Source organism: Pongo abelii, chromosome X, assembly GCF_028885655.2.
Source record: "Pongo abelii isolate AG06213 chromosome X, NHGRI_mPonAbe1-v2.0_pri, whole genome shotgun sequence".
NCBI classification, from domain to species: Eukaryota; Metazoa; Chordata; class Mammalia; order Primates; family Hominidae; genus Pongo; species Pongo abelii.
In genome coordinates, this window is record NC_072008.2 from 15,520,175 (window position 1) to 15,538,225 (window position 18,051).

The 18,051-nt window shown below is 39.1% G+C and overlaps 1 protein-coding gene across 6 annotated transcripts in view; it reads right to left on the bottom strand.

Moving 5' to 3' along the window:
* Positions 1-18,051, bottom strand: part of PIR (pirin) — a 108,483-nt gene that overhangs the window by 62,912 nt on the left and 27,520 nt on the right. For all 6 annotated transcript variants that reach the window (XM_054544351.2, XM_002831412.4, XM_063721155.1 and 3 more), the window contains exons 4-5: positions 11,824-11,907; positions 8,016-8,222 (exon numbers count right to left, since the gene is read on the bottom strand). In XM_054544351.2, the coding sequence (XP_054400326.1) occupies positions 8,016-8,222; positions 11,824-11,907 (291 nt within the window). The remainder of the gene's footprint in view (positions 1-8,015; positions 8,223-11,823; positions 11,908-18,051) is intronic.

Below are 18,051 nucleotides of genomic sequence, written 5' to 3' on the forward strand. Positions count from 1 at the left end.
ATTACAATAATATGCTAAAGTGACCACTAACCTTTATTGAAGTTGACACTTTGGGTTTTTTTTAATAGCTTTTATTATGCTCTTAGTCTAAATTTCCCTGCTAAGTTACAATCCTGATTACTAAGGCCAACAAAGTATGAATGGCACAGGGTGTTACTTCTGGTTTAAAAGTGCACCTATCCATTCTTCATTCACTGGAAGGAGAGGGCTTGTCGCCACGACTGGAATGTACTTCTTAGGGATTAGGTCAGCAGGGACATCTTGAATGAATAAGAACATCTGGCACCCTTTGTGCACACCAAGAATGGTATTTCTGGGGTGAGTGGGCTGCCCTGGGCAAGAGTAAGCTTTTGTCCAGCTGATTTGAGCAGATCCTGACCACTGTTTATTTGCACATTCCTAACTGCAAATGAAGTGCCAACTACGGCTGCCTACCACAAGACAAATTCTTTGAAGTTGCTGGGTACATTTCTTTGGTGTCTTCCTATTTACTAAACAAGACTAGCAGACCTAATTGTGCCTATTCTCAACAGTGAATCCAAGCCAAGTTTTGCACTTGTCTGTGGAATGTTGCTGATCATCTTCTCAGGCTACATGGCCTGAGAAGGCACGTCCTTCTCAGCAGTAGCAGGCACGTCCGGTAGAATGAACTGCTTCATGAAACCTGAGATGAGATGGACTGCATATAGCATGCTGGGGAGGCCACTGCACCTTAACCTCATGCCCTACTATTTAAAACCTTGTGAGAGAAGGATGCAAGAATATGCATACAACAAACGTTGGCCTTAGGCAAAATCCAGAAGTACACAAACTTGGGTTTTTCTCCATCCCCATATTTTGCATCATTTCCTTCCTCTTGCCCTGCCATAACTCCACCAAGTATCTGGTTGCCTATGCAGCCTGCATCAGGACGCCTAAATAGTCACTGCACTCTTACTATCCAAGTCTTTATACAAGCCATTACAAGATGTGATCCCTGCCCAATCTTTCTTTCCCTTGCTCCATCCACACAAGCAGAATTGATTCTCCCTATTTTGGAGTATCATGAGATTTTCACATACTGCTGTTTTCGTGTTTCCTGTGTCACATTATACTTCTGCTGTTTGCCGGTTTCTCTCCCAAGCTAGACTGTGAGCATTTTTGAGGACAGTGGTTGTATCTTACTCACATTGTATCTCCAGGGAACTGCATGATGTACACACAGCAGGTGCCTAATAGGAATTAAGGGGAAATGGGACATGTAAATTAAATGCCATCAGCCCAAAAATCTCATGAGTTATGAAGACAGAATGGCTGTGTGGATCTGGGCAGAAGTTGAGATGCTTGTCGGCCAGGACAGCTGAGAAGGCTGCACCAAAGAGAGGGGACCTGGGTTGGACCTTGGTGCATAGAAGCAAGGAGATGAAGATGGGGAAATCCTCAACTCCTTTTTTCTACAGTATTTTGCAGAATTCTTTCTCCCCAAAATGTTCTGCTTCCTCCCTTGCCCTGTGTCAGAAAGAGACCAGGAAGCTCTCTGATTCATGTGGATATTTCCTTTACTTTCTCCTCCTATCTATCCATTAAAATACAGTTATAGAATGTCTTAAAAGGGTAATTTCACCAGAATTCATTAGGGTGATTGTGAATTTCTTAGGTGGAACTTTTTAAAGCACTTCTCATAGCATTGAATTAAACATGAACCATAAAAAAATCAATGGAAATAATCAGTGGAGAATGGAGTTGTTATCAGAAAGAAACATAAATTGCATCATCAAAAATCTTGGACTCCTAAAATGATAAAATCATATTGTTTCCAGAAACTGCCTCAAAGAAATAATGGCCATCCACTGTTTTAAAATGTCTATTTAATGTTGAATTTAACATTGAATATTACAGTATTTTTCTTAGCTCTTTTATATTTGTATCCATTTTTCTTATACTGAAAATCTTGATTTCTATAAACATTAACAAATTTACTAATTTGTTTTATTTCATAATACACATTAACTTGTTATGAAATTATAAAACCAACACTAACGACAAAAACTATGGAGTAAAGTTTAAAATATTTTTTGCTGTTCTTTTTGTCTTTAGAATATATCCCACTAAAACGTACAGCCAGGAAACCATGTTTAAAAGCCCTTCAAATAAATGTTTTCTCTGTGTGGTTATGTTGCCAATATCTTTATACCAATTTTAGATTCTTCACTTGTTTCTATTTGTTTTTGATTTTAAGACTTGTTTCTTTTTTCACTTCTGGTTTAACTTGATATTTTAAATATGTAAGCATTTCTATCTTTCAAAAGTAAAAATTAAAAGACATACTGAGGGAAGTTTCAGGTCCATCCTTATCCCTGCTACGCTCACCCCAAAGGGAACATTTGTTAAATATCCAGTTTTTAAATCTATCACAGAGCGCTCTGATTTATAAATACAATAAATTAAAAGAGAGGTCTTTGGAAGGGAGAATTCCTTCCCAAGCAAGTGTTGTTTTTCCTTTGCTTGCTCTCTGGGACAGCTGGAGCCTGTTTACTCAAGCTCCCTATGTCAGAAACCCAGTGCCCCTCTCACACTCTCTGCCATTAGGAGAGTATCCGTTATTTCTCTTTTTTTTAGCTAGATCCATGAACTTGCTGAAATATTTCAAAGGCAAAAAAAGTGTGTGTGTATATGTTACCTGTTTCCATGATTTAATAGTTTTTTTTAATGCTACTTCAAAATATTGTTCTCTTGAGCTTGAGAAGAAAAGAGCAGCCTCCTGTGGGAAGAGCCCAGCTCTCTCCACATCACACAGTGGACGGAAGCAAATGCAGGAAGGCAGGTGAGGGAGGAGCTCCTTAAATGTGCCCAATATAATCAAAGAAGTCAAATCTCCCCTGAAAATGTTCTGAGTTTACTAAGATGCAAAAATGTTTTAAGTTTACCTTCCAGTATTCTGATTGCCCAAAACCCACTACCGTTTGCATGTGCTATAAAAGTATTCCCCCAAAAGCCACATAAAATATATTTTTAATCAAGTTAAGGTAGAAGGAATACTGACAAAATTGCATTTTGGTGATAAAGTGTTTCAAATAACATCCAGCCCCTAAAAGTGTCTTGGATGAAAGCAAAACCTGGAAAATGTGGGCAGCTATTTCTCTCTAGTTCTGGTACAGGAAAAATCGTGTGTGTGCACCAGTGGCTTGCTATAGCCAGGAGACTCTATCAGCTATCCAAATCACAGGGGATTATTACAGGCTTGATTATAAATTACTTGTCAACCCACAACCAACACAGGCCGATTAGTGGGCAGGTTGCTCGTTGACTAGGAAAGAATTGCCCGAGGGACATGGGGTCTTCCAATGCTTGTACAGCTAAACCGGCAAGGGAGGGGAGATATCCACAAGAAATGCCTAGAAAGCTGGTAAGTATATCCACTATTCTGGAGCTCAAGCCATGCCCTGAAAAGCTACATGGAAGAAGCTAAAGCAGATAAGAAGACACCTGCCTGTGGACTTCCAAGGGGAACCACAAGCCTCTGAACCTTTGTTCACCATTATTGTCACTGCTTGAAGAAACCTGCAAGAACAATTTGGGTCCTGCAAAAGAGTCCACATTTAAAGAAAAAAAAAAAGATCAATCTGGTTTTTATTTCCTTACTTCCTAATCCCTTAAATAGTTTAACATATAATTTAGCTAATTTTATTGTTCTCTTAACTTTTTAGTAAGCTCATTTTAAGCTTATTTCACTCATTCTTAATCCCTATATTGTCTATCTTCTTAATACTTTACCTTCATTTCTCTTATTCCAGCATCCATGTATATTTTAATGATTTCATTTACTCATTTGAAAATATTTATTGATCATCTGTTATGTCTCAGGCATTGTTTCCGGTGCTAAGTGCACAGTGGTATGATCTGAGTGAATTACATGAGATGTTTAGCAGGCATTTTTGAAAATTAAATTTTTTAAAGTTTGGTTATCATCCAACACATGAATATACAGACTGTCCATCAGAAGAAAGATTCTTTTGGTTACATTTGCAGGCCACATGAAAACTGCCCAAAGATTTTGTATGGAAGTGAAAATAGCAACCACTTGTAGAGGGCTTACTCTGCACCAGTTCTAAGTACTTCACAAGTAATAGCCAACCTAATCCTCCCGGCAACCCTCTGCACTGGGTCATTATAATCTTCTCCATTTTACAGATGAGAACACTGAGGCACAGCAATCTTAAGTGACTTCTTCAGAGTGAGTCAGTGGTGAGCTGGCCTTGAACCAAGGCCATCTGGCTCCAGATTGCCTTTCTCTAACCCCAGTGGGGCTGAGGCCTCCTCAAGGTTTGCTTCTGACAACAGAATTTAGAGCAGCAGGAGGCAAGTAGAGGCGTGTTTTTGGAAAAAGAATTGTGTTCCAAAGAGAGCTGGCAATAAATATTGCTGATTAGTTGTCTGATAAGGATGGAATGGGGTTTGGAGAATTTCATACTTTCATGAAATAAACATGTGATTTTGACCTTCCAAAAGTGACAGGAACTATTCAAACTATCCCATTTTAACCTTTTCTCCCTGTTCAGCCTTCACTTTAGACTGTGCTGTCCTGGCAGAATCTTGTTCTGCCTTGGCTTTCCAAGGGTTGAATAAATGCTCAGGCACATACAACCTGGGAAACAGGCATACAGCTACCCTTGGTAGTATCAAAAAGGCAGTTTTGTTGCTCATAAAAGCGACAGTATCTTATTCAAAACCCCCCTCACCTTTTTTGTGGATGTCGGGACTGAGGTCCAGAAAAGCTAAATGAGATTTGCCAAAATTCACAGTACTAGATCATTTGACATCTTCTATAGGAGCTTAATCAAATGATTTCTCAAGATGGGTAAACTCCTGTGTCTTGTATCCCATGCCCATTATGCATGTTCCAAAGAGTGGTCCCCAGACCACAGTATTGGCATCACCTGGGAGCCTGTTAGAAATGTAGACTCTTAGATCCCACCTCAGATGCGCTGAATCAGAGTCTGCATTTTATCAAGACCCTCAGGTAATTCACATGAATATTAAAGTTGACGAAGTGCTGGAATTATTGCTAATTTCATTTTCTAGATATTTTAGTTGCAGAGATGGAAGTTGTTGTTGACTCTGTATTGGTTATAAATACATTAATCTCTTGAAATATATATTCTCAGCCTCACCTTGTAATTTAACCTAAAATTGTCTTCCTGATGCGAAACAATATTCAGTTTCTTTTTATGGTAGGTCTAGACCTTTTAAGACCCAGTCATTCCTTGTTAATCAGATATTAAGGCTTCAGATGTGCAAAACTATGTTTCTTATGAGACTCACAAAGTAATGGCCTGTTGCTCCCTATCTTTAAAATGACTCTTACTGGTGTCCTTTCTTGAGTGCAGGTTAATAACCCTTCCCAAATCACAGCAAATCCCTTTAGCTTAGATGGCAGACATAAATCTCAGCCCAGCTCCTGTTCAAGTTACCATAAATTAATCAAAATAATAACTGCCACTTATATGATGCTTACAATGTGTCTGGCACTATTCTGAGAGTTTAATGTATAAAAAGTCACTTAATCTTCGCAAAAAATCCTATTTAATAGATGAGACACTGAGGTCCAGAGAAGGTAACAACTGCCTTGCCCAAGGCCACACAGCTATTTCATGGTAAGGATTCCAACCCAGGCATTCTATCTCCAGAGTCCATGCAGGTAACCACTGCACCACGCTGCCTCTTGAAATCTAAATTACTGCTGCCCATGGTTCTAAGAGGCATTATTATTAAAATTCACTCATAAGAAAGACTGATCATTTACTTAGGAGAACATAATTCACTTCAGAGATTCTATTCAACAAAAATAAATAATAGAAGCTGGCAGATACTAAGACATTATTTTACAAAGTTAAAACATTACCTCTGGTCTCTTATCCTTGGCTGTGATTACAAGACCACATGGTCTGCTGCTTAAAAGTGCTTTACTGGCTCCAACTTTAAATTGCCTTATGATTTCTATAAATGAGAAGTAGTTGTAAACTCTAAGGATTCGTGATATCACTGGCTTTGCTAATCTACTAAATCACTGGTCTGATTTCTCTTTTGAACTGCCAACAGTTCAACTCTTTTTCTAAATCAAATCTTATGGACAATTACAATATATGAAATCGGGCAAAGTCTTGTGCTTTGGTTGAAGCAGAGGGGGGCTTCTTGCCCTCTACTATCCATCTCAGTATCCCCTAAAGGTGTGTCCCTAAAACCTCAGAGTCCTGGAAGCAGGGAAGGAAAATACCATGTGAGATGGAGTGAGCAGCTTCATATCTGTATTAATTCAGCTCCCTGTAGACCACTCTGCCTGATACTATACCGAACAATATCTTTTGCTGCTACACCAGGAAGTCCTCACAGGATCTTAACCCTCTTCTGCAGAGCTCAAGGGAAAGAAACTCTTCACAAACAGCTGAAAAGGGCACTCACTGACCAATGCTTGGAAAAACAGAAACGAGTCACAGAAACACAACCAAGGGTCTTTTCCAACGGCAAAGTAAGCAATAGTTCTGCCAGGGGTGTGGACAGCAGTCAGGTATGCTTAACTTTGTGAACTTTGATTTTTTGTTGTTGTTGTTCAATTACTTTTGTTTGCACTAGAAACACAAAACAAAATAATCCATATACCTAGGCACGGTACAGGTAAAAATAAATAAATAAATAAATAAAAACAGTAAAACTTTGGTTATAGTTCAGGAAATACAAAAACTGGTAAGTCCCAACCAATAACCATGACCATTCTGTTAACCATCCTATGCATCCCATTGAGTGGTTGGTTAGTAGCCACTGCCAAGCCATTATCCCTGATGGTACACATCAAAAAATTAAAATTTACAGAAGTTAGTTTTAGATAGTTTTAAGTACTGGTTGTGCACTGGGAGAATGGCAGAGTAACTTCCATTATCTTGATGCACTCAATGCCAGGTTCCATGTGTAGTACCCGATGTCAAGGCTTCTCCCAGATCCCCTCAGATCCCTTTTAACCATTTCGGTGCCTCCACCTCAAAGTTAATGGCCATAACCAATGACCATTGGGTAAGGGAGCATGAAAGCCCGGCTCCCTTGCCAGGGATGGGCTCGGACATCCCTGAGGCACGTTGATCCTTCAAAGTCCCTTGCAGGATCAAGGTAAAGCCACCTTCGTTAGGACTTTGCCTGAGATGGCAGCCTTGCTTCACTTCCTCCCCTAATTTGTCCTGATTCCTTTTACTGTTCTCCTAGGAACACTTACTTAAAAATCACTTGGATGGGAATCTTCATCTCAGGGTCTGCTTCTGGGAAACCCCACCTAAGAAAACACACTACCTCAAATTGGTTGGTGTGAGGAATCTTATCCTCCTCAGGAGCAGTTCTGGTGTACAATTAACATGGCATTTGCCACACCCCTTTCCTCCCACAAATATATCCATAATCTTTAGCCTAAATTGATTTATTTAATCAAAAAGGTGAGACTATAAACCCAAATAGTATAAAGTCCCAGTTGAAAAGAATGTACAGGGCATGTCATGTATGGGTTAGACAAATTGTCAAGTTAAAATTTAAAAATAAACTTTCTGCAATGTAGTAGTGTGCTTTCCTTACATTACTAAGTTGGGCATAAGTAATTTACGTAAATCTTTGTGGAGTTTAGTCTTGCTTTTTGGTTGGTTGTTTCTTAAAGGTAGCAATCCTGCTGTACTAAGGAGCTATAATTTAAAGCATAAAATTGCACTATAAGTGAAAGGAATTAGGCTAAATCAGCATACATATTAAGACACACTTTGAAAATTGCTCCTTGACCAAACTTTATATGAGCTTGCTTTCTTGTAATTTTCCTAACTCTATGGGTTTGTATGCAGCAAAAATTTCTGAGTTTTCTTAGGTTGCACTTATTCTGACAACTATGAATCAAGTCCATCCCACGGGACATGAATTTTGGCAAACCTAGTGAGCGCTAACAACCCAGAAGGGGCCAGCCTTATGTCACTGCACGCCTCAGGTTAAATAGACACAATAGTCTGGCTTACCTTTATTCCCAGGGCTTCTCCAGAAATGACAGCAACTGTCACACCATCCTTACTGGGTTTAGGGATTTCTTCACTTTTCAGTTCCTGGTACTGAGGTTCCACCATCTTCTCTGAGCTCCTCAAATTAACCCACAGTTGTAGGCCATGGGCTGGCTCCTCTGAGCAAGGCATCTCAGCGTGCAGAATGCCCCGGCCCGCAGTCATCCACTGCAAACACCAAACCAACAAGAGGGAAACATAACCAAGCTCCTAATAAGTCTATAGGTGGAACAATTACTACACCATCACTAAGTGAGGCATCTTACCAGTGCTGCTATCAGAGCCCCTGGGCATCGAGAGGAATAATAAACATCAGTGACAATTGCTGGGGCCCTTTCCAGCTTTGCAAATGCTTCCTGTGCTTCCTCACTTGAAATCAACTCATTGGAACTGGAATTCCCACAAATGGAAGAATCCTCTCTTTGACATCCCTGAGTCTTAGATTAAGCTCTAAGACGGGGAGTTGCAGGAAGATAGTATACTGGGCTGTGTTCTCAGGAGATACAACTTAAGAAGTGAAAAAAGCAGGATTGGGCAGGGGGAGAAGCCAACCAGCAATGCAGTTACTACAGAGGCTTTAGCCAATCCAACAGGGAGCTCTGGAGTTGAGATGTACCTTCAGAATTGTCCCGACTTGAGACAATGTGGCCAAGTTTTTATATCCCCACATCAGCAAACCATTGACTGTGGGCCATCCCCAAGTGGAAAGCACAACTTTGGGTGAGGCAATTCCCTGCTGCAGAGGGCAGTTCCTAGGGAGGGAAGCAGCTGTGAGCCATCAGCAGCCAGTGTTCCCAGACATTGGAGGATATAAATATGTGGGCCTAAAAATACATTTGGAGGTCCCCAGTATCCACTATACTGTGGATGGTTAATTTGTGTCTGTACTTGCTCAGTTCCAGTAATGGAACCCTTGCTACTTGGAGAAACAATTATTGCCTCCACTGTTGTGCAGATTCTTCAAGTGTTTGTTCATGTCTTTATTAAGAGCAGATTAGGGACCAGCCCCAAAGACTAAATCTTGGAATCTGGAGATGAAGGTATGAACATCATAGACGCATTTCCTACCTGTCTTAGTTTGAGTTCTCCCACAGAAGTTCCTGAGACAAAGACATGTGCAGGTTGTTTATTTGGAAAGTGATGCAGAAAGCACAAGTGAGAGAGTAGGGAAGAGTGAGGCAAGGGAGAAAGCCAAAAAGAGTTGTTAATAAGAAGGTTACATCTGTGGACATCTGGAATTCAATCCCACTGGGAACCATGTATGTACTTTCAAATTGTTGCATGGAGAAGAGGGGAAGCTAGGGTATTTAGACTCTAATTCCCATCCTTCACTGACCAAGAGTTCCCAGGGGAGTGTTAAATCACTGACACATATGGTCTGCCCACATATGGTCAGTGAGGGCTGGAGAAAGCTTCAGACAGAGTAACAGCACTTGAGATGGTACTGTACACATACGGGGACCATCACCACCTGAACTCACAGTTGGGCCAAGGGGCTATGAGGCAGGCCATCAAAAGCATCTTCCACACAGCCCTCATCAGGGGAAAAATCCTTAGACAAACAATGTCATGCATCATTATTGCCATTATAATTGTGCTTGCGCTTCGAAGAATGACAGGGTTCTGTGAGCACATGAAGTGTCCTGCTCGTTCAAGGCAGCTTATCTGAGGGTGCAATCTTCAGGCTGAGATCCAAACAAGGAGTAAGAATTAGCCAGGGGAAGGGGAAGAGGAAGAGGATTCCACAGAGAGACAACAGCATGTGAAAAAGAATCTGAGACAAGAAAGAGCATTATTAGTTGAAGGATCTGAAAGGAGGCCAGCGCATACTTCAAAGATTTTTTTCTTCCATGAAGTCTAGATTTCCCTCTACTCCCATTTGAAAAGGCTTGTTAAACCTTCTAATGTAGGAGTTGGCAAACTACAGCCTGGGGGCCCAATCTAACCTGCCACCTGTTTTTGTAAAGGTTTATTGGCACACGGCCATGCCCATTCATTGACATACTGTCTATGTCTGCTTTCATGCTGCAATGACAGAGTCTGGTAGTGGCAACAGAGGCCATATGGCCCCCAAAGCCCATTTGCCCTTTATAGAAAAAATTTGTTGACCCTGCTCTAATGCAGTATAAGGTATACCTAAACACCCTCTTATGCTGCATTTCTTCTGTCTAATGATAGTTATTGGTGTCCCTCAAAGACATCCTCCCATTTTTAAGCATTTTCCTTTTCCCTTAAAAGTTCATTTCTTCATATTTTCAATACCTTGGTTATCCTTTTTAGATATGAGCTAGTTTGGCAATACCTTACCTAAAATGGCCTATATATTGGATCTGGAAGGGGAGAATGGGGTTTTCTTTCCATCCTCATCATTTACTAGCTCTGAGGCCATGGGCATCTGTTTTTAAAAACATCTTTAAATCCCCATTTCCTCATTTTTAAAAATGAGATGAGAATAATATTATGCTTCTTTTTGCTGGGCACAGTGGCTCATGCTTGTAACCCAAGCACTTTGGGAGGCCAAGGCAGGTGGATCGCTTAAGCCTAGGAGTTTGAGACCAGCCTGGACAACATAACGAGACCCCACCTCTACAAAAAAGTAAAATTAGCCAGGTGTGGTGTTGTGCACCCATGGTCCCACCTACTAGGGAAGCTAAGGTGGAAGGATCGCTTGAGCTGGGGAGGTCGAGGCTGCAGTGACCCGTGAATGTACCATTGCACTACAGCCTGAGCAAGAGAGTGAGGCCCTGTCTCAAAACGATAATAATAATAATACTTATCGCAAAGAGATCATGCATACGAAAACTCTGAATAAACTGAAAGACACTATGCAATCATCATCCTAATCAATGTGAAGTTATAGTGGTAGAAGAAGTGTTGACCAATGTCTCACACATATGGCTGCTAGGCAGCTCCATGGTGCAGATGGCAGAAGTCACCACTTCCACGATCAGGACATTTCCAGTCATCATATCTATCTTTGCAAGCAGTCTTCATTTCATGTTCTGCTCCAGTGAGAGGTTACTATTGACTTTTCGCCATGACTTTTTTCGTTTGCTTTTTTGTCTTTAAATTTCACTTTCATTGAAATATTATGATTCAAATATGTGAATTTATCATTCCTCAAAACATATACATATAAAATCCCAGAAAGTACCTGGTATAGAGTTTCGACTTACAAAACTGGCAAATATGACCCAAGTATTTTAGGGGATTTTAATTGTAACATATCTCAGACAAGACTAGGATGATGGAGGGCTCAAGGTCATTGTCTTAAGTGATAACACCTAACCCTGCAAATGAGTTGGAAGATAAATAATAAATTGTCTCAAATGCAGCAGAGAGGTCTAGAAAGATGAGGACTGAAACAATCACTGAATTTGGCAATTGGGACATCACAAGTGACCATTACCTGAAAAGCTTCAGTAAAGATTTGGAAGAGGCTACTGAGAGGCCAAATCTGATTTCAGTAAGTACAAAACGAATGAAAGATAAGGAAGTTGGGATATCATTCCTGATTACTCTTTTGAGAAATGTAAGAAAAAGACTAGGTGGGAGCTAAAAAGTGATTGAGGGGTCAAGGAAAGTGTGAAAAAAGAATATAAGAGACCTGTGTGGTTTCCAGGCTGAGTAAAAGAATATGTAGAAAGGGAGAAGTCAAGAATATAATAGAGAGAGTGTGGAAAGGGTGAATGTACTGGAAGTGGGCAGGATCAAGCATGTGCACCCAAAAACTACTAAACCACCAGCAATTCCTTGTCCTTGGCCATACCTGCAAATCTCCTGGGTTCATTTTACCAGTGTGTCCACAGAAGTCTTCATGGGCCATGCTGCCCCCTTCCAGGAGGTAGGATACCTTTGAAAAACAAACAGGAAAAAAAGTAGATCCTTTGCCTATTTTTAAATTGGGTTATTATTTAATTATTCCTACTGACTTGTATGAGTTCCTTGTATATTTTGGAACTTAATCCCTTATTGGATAATATGGTTTGCAAACATTTTCTCCCATTCCGTGAGTTGCCTTTTCATTAAAAAAAAAAATAGGCAAAGGACTTGAATAGACACTTTTCCAAGGAAGAATACAAATGGCCAACAGGTGTATGAAAAGGTAGTCAACATTGTCAGAAAAATGCAAATGAAAGCTACAATGAGATATCACCTCACATGTTAGGACAGCTACTAGCAAAATGTCAAAAGATAACAAGTGTTGGTGAGGGTGTGGAGAAAAGGGAATCCTTATACATTGCTGGTGGAACGGTAAATTAGTATAGGCATTATGGAAAAGAATATGGAGGTTCTTCAAAAGATGAAAAATAGAACTCCTATACAACACAGCAATCTCATCCTGGGTATATATCCAAACAAAATAAAATCACTATCTCAAAGAGTTATTTTACACTCCCATGTTCATTGCAGCATTATTCATAATAGCCAAGATATAGAAATAACTAGAGTATCTGTTGACCAATAAATAGATAATGTGGTATATATACACAATGGAGTACTAGTAAGCCTTAAAAAATAAGGAAATCTTGCCATTTTCAGCAACACGGATGAACCTGGAGGATATTATGCTAAGTGAAATAAGCCAGACACAGAGGGACAAATACTGCATGATCTCACATAAACAGAGTAGAAGGGTAGCTACCAGGGGTCAGGAGGTAGGGAACATGGGAAGATGTTGATTAAAGGGTACAAACTTGCAGTGACAAGATGAATATGTTCTGAAGATCTAAAGCACAGCATAGTGACTAGAATTAACAGTAAGTATTGTACACTTAAAATTTCCTAAGAGAGTAATCTTCTCTGCTCTCACCACAAAAATAGGTAACTATGTGAGGTAATGGATACCTTAGCTTGGTTGTGGTAATCATTCCACAATGTATACATACATCAGATCATCACGTTGTACACCTTGAATATAAACAATTTTTATTTGTCAACTGTACCTCAATAAAGCTTGAAAAAAAGGAAAAAGAAAAAGTAGTTATTGGGTAGCTGTGAAGACGTGTTTGCTTTTTCCACAGAAAATTTGTTGAGGAAAGTGTCAGGAGCAACTAAGTGGAGTAAACTGAGATAAAGAATCTCTGTGACTGGGCCACATTAGCCATACAATGTCTTTGAGAGAATTTCACCTAGGTGCCCCTTCCTCCTAGCAGATGCATCCCTGAGCCTGCCAGAGCTCACAGCTGAGTGAAAAGAGCCGCCACTCACCCCTTCAGCCCAGCAGATGATGGCCCTGGCATGGTGGGCCCTGGAGATCGGGGTGAAAGAGAGACAGCTCCTGTTGAACCAGCAGGGTCCTTCACACAGGTGTGTGGGATGACATATGTGAGGTCTCCACACCTTCACCAAAAAGCTGCCTCAGGAAATCCAAAGGAAACATATTTCTGACACCAAGCACACAAACTCGCTAGGTGCTCAATAAATGTTTATAAAATATGTTAAATGAATTCACAGAAATTAAAGTCAACTTTTCCAGGGACATGTCCATACTAAATCTAAAAGTGGAAAGAAATTCTATGCTACCCAATAGAGTAGCCACTAGCGACATGTAGCTATTTAAGTTTAAATTAATTAAAATTAAATAAAATTGGCTGGGTGTGGTGGCTCACACCTGTAATCCCAGCACTTTGGGAGGCCAAGGTGGGCGGATCGCCTGAGGTCAGGAGTTCAAGACCAGCCTGGCCAACATGGTGAAACCCTGTCTCCACTAAAACTACAAAAATATTAGCCAGGCGTGGTGGCAGGGGCCTGTAATCCCAGCTACTGGGGAGGCTGAAGCAGGAGAATCACTTCAACTCGAGAGGCGGAGGTTGCAGTGAGCCGAGATCACACCATTGCACTCCAGCCTGGGCAACAAGAGTGAGACTTCATCTCAAAAAATAAATAAATAAATAAATAAATAAATAAATAAATAAAACAAAAACAAAACTAAATAAAATTTAAAATTCAGCACCTCAGGTGCACCTGCCACACTTTGGGTGCTCAAAAGCCCCATCCGGCTAATGGCAATCATATTGGATAGTGCAGATTATAGAACATTTCCATCTTTACAGAAAATTCCCTTTGATAGCACAGATTTAGATAGAATGAATTTGAAAATCAGTAGTCAACTATGGTAGGCATTTTGTGTAGATAGAAAAACCCTCCCAGGACTTTCTGCAATCACAGTACCTTTTGGTAGAACAAGACTTGCATCAACTCTAAAAAGCAGAAGAAAATTAAACGCTTCTTATTTTATTATTCTACTAAAGGGAAAAATCAAGCAACTCAAAACTTCTCATTTTAAGGCTATAGTGATTACTCTAGCAAATAAAGATTAAAAGATACCAATAATTAGCAAGAATTTAAAATTACCTCAGGAACATGGCAACATTGTTATTTGAAATACACAATTTAGCACTTAAAGCGTAAAATGTTGTGTGTCAGGACATGGGCTCTTTTTGTACAATCTATTTGGATTCGACATCCATTTTGTATGCATTTGGGAAATTTATCTGTAACTCCTTCAAGAAATACCTAAATCCACAATAAACAACAGAGTGGAAATATTATAAGATTTAAAGAAGAAAGAAAAACAAAAAATGCCCACGAGGCAAGAGAAGAGAAAATATTTATGAAGTTCTCAGCATATACATCAGTTATTGCTGTTTTACACAAATAAAATTGTTATTTCCTCCTCTATACAAGCACTCATCGAATATGTCAAAGTCAGATTGTTTTTGTTGTCTATGTTTTTGCTTTATCCTAAGGCATAAAAAGTAGACCTAAATAGTCTTTTTTTATATGAAAATTCAAAAAGTTGTTTTAAAAATCATAAACGGCAATGGTTATTATTTTGCCCTACACATTTGTATATTTAGGACGTAATCATAAGATATCAATTCAAATATATAAAACCTATGATACAATAATTTTAAAATAATATATTGAGAAGGTAAGTGTACCAACAACATTCATTGAACAAATACTCACTGAAGTCCTTAATGTCCTAGGTACTGTGTTGGGAGATAAAAAAGTGGAGAAGACAGATACAGTAATTGTCTTCATGAAGCTTATATTCTCATGAGGAAGACATATAGTAAGTAGGACTGGTAGATTTGAAAGTAGAAATTGAGTTTGCAGAGCCAAGCCCCTCCACTCTCCCTCCTCTTGAGAGTCAGCCTACCCACAGAAAGCAAGTGTCCTCTTTCTCTCCTTGTCTCCGTGAGAGGGACTAGCACCCGTGGTGGTAGCCTACAGGGATCTAGCACAGCTGGTGAGATCTGAGTAAATCTGCCTTATTTTCAGGTGCAGTATTCAGAAGCCCACCTGCCTGCATATATAAGCCACCTTCTCCAGTATCAGCTTTATCAGAAATAAAGGTATTTTTGTCTGCCATCTTTCTTACTCCTTTATCTTCTCAATTGGTTGAGAACTCAGGCTGGGAGAACAAGTTATTATTTATTATGCCTCCTAATACCGAAACTAAAAGCAATAAAAGCCTTGCTACTGTCATGTTGTTGACGTTTTATATTGCAGATTTATAATAAACTCTCCTCTTCCTGAGCTAACTTTATTGGATGCCAGTTCTTGAATCAAAATATTTACAGAGCACATAATACAGTGCAAATCAGGGCTGGCTGACACAAGGACTTACCACGTTTCATCCTGCAGAACAATATCATTGAGGTATACTGTGAACAGAATAGCCTAGGCAGGGCCTTTACCCCAGCAGGTCACAGGCAGATGGCCACAAAAATTAGAGGTTCTAGGTTTGAAGTCTAAAACCCCCATCTGAGAAATTGCTATGGTAATGGCAACAATGCAACATTGGCACAGGGATAGAAGAGACCCATTTGTATAGCAAATTAATATGTGAGAGTAGCAATTTCAAATTAGTGGGGCAAGGATGTATTTCCCAGTAAATGATGTTGGAACAAATGACCATATGAGAAAAGACAGTAATCCCCCACTACATATAAAAACATGTTCCAAATAGACGAAGGATTTAAATGCAAATAGTACACTTCTGAGATTTGAATCTAAGGAAACAAAAAAATACAAGATTTTCTGCACAATTCCATTCTCTGCAATATTTACTGTAATAACAAAACACAGGGACATTCTGGATGATAGGTTAATAAGTAACACAACTAAATTATAGTGTAGCCATATAGGAGAATACTATGCAACTGTTAAAAAGTGATATAGACCTTTATTTATTAACACAGAAAAAAATGAAATATTATTTAACTGAAAAAGCAGGTTACAGAACAGCAATTCTATTTAAAGGGGACAAATAAAACAATGCATTTAAATGGACTCATTTAAATAAAATTATCCAGTTGTGTTAGTACGCATGGAGGTGCCCGGATGAACATACATCACAATGTGAACAGTGTTCATCTCCAGATAGTAGAATTTCAGATATGTTTCTTCCCATTTTTCTGACAGTTTGAATTTTCTGTAATAATTAATTGACTTTTATACAATGGAAACAACTTTTTTATTTTGGAAAAAACAAAGATGCTGCCGCTAATTAGTGGATGAAAGTGGTATAGTTTATTTTACATAGACGCTGATGAGTATCTTGTTCCCTGCTTAGGTGAACTGGGGCTGAATAGAAAGGCAGTGAGACACAAGGAGAAACACTAAGAATCAGAAGAGTAATTCCATACTACATGTAGGACAATGCAGCTCCGACTTTAACATGTGTTACTGTGTGGAAAAGATCTGCATTTTTTATAGAGAGAGCTTATGTCAGAATAGGAACAAAGCATTTAGGATCTAATACAAAGCTTAAAAATTTAAGAGGACAAACAAAAGCTTCCAGATTTCAAACAATCAGCCAAACTATAAGGGGTGGTGTCTAGAATTGCTTTTCTTTTCCTGCTGCACATGCATTTTTAATTAAAATAATTGCATGAGAAAGGCAATCTCCATTCTGTTTGGGCTGAAGCTCCCTTTTGGGCTCTCAAAGGAGTCCCTTTCAAATCATATTCTTTTCCATCCCCAAATATTTTTCAATTATCCAAGCCTAAGGGCTTTCAGGTTGCTAACCATCTAAAAATATGTCAAGCAACTTTAAAAAGTAAATTGTGATGAGTATGACTCATTTAAGGATGAAAATCTAAGTGGACATCAAGATTTTTTTTTCCAAATTTGATTTTAGGAAGCAATTTCAACACTTTTTTAAAAAGATTCAGGAAACAGTTATCCCCCCTTTCCTCTACTTTTGCAGTGTGGATGTTCCTTTCCCTGGTTATACAATTCAACCTCGTTGCTCCCATCCTAAATATCATAAAATCTGAATTAGAGAAGTCTAGTCAATGAAGTTTTATTGAATACAAAATGCCTATCTTTTACTACTTAAAGCAAAAAACATACTTTCAGCCTTTGGGGAAAAAAATCAGAAACCAAGGAAACCACTGACGTTTTACTTATTATAACCTTTTATTTGTTTTTTTGCTAAGTAGTGTAAATGCTAGACTGAGACTTTACATATAAATTAATGTCTGTAGAGGATTTTTTAAAAAACTGAAGCAGTACTTCTGAGAGTTGACACAATCCAGATGATTTTTTAGGGCATTACATAATCACAAACACCTGGAGAATTGCCGTGGGTGGCTGACGAATTGTGTTATGTTTAAACTCAAGAGTTGCATGTGTCTAATTAAGTAAGAAATTTGTAATCTGAAACAGGTGTTCTCTTAAAGCACTTGACGTGCTTCTTGGTCCTGCTTCCTCTTTTCCTCCTTCTAATTCTTTCCGTGAGTCTTTACTAAATATTTTTGCTTCCTTGTCAGTTCTTATTTCCTTGTGTGTTTGTGTTTGGGGGCAGAAAGACAAAACACACAATAGTGATGAAAGAAAAGTGTCACTTGCCATGTGAAGTTTAGGAAAGGTGTACCTCAAGGAGCTAGAAATTAATTCTGAAGAATTACAACGCAAGAGATAATATAGTTTGTTGTTTCTTTCTGGCTGGTATCTAGAAGGCAGAGTCTGAGTACCTCAT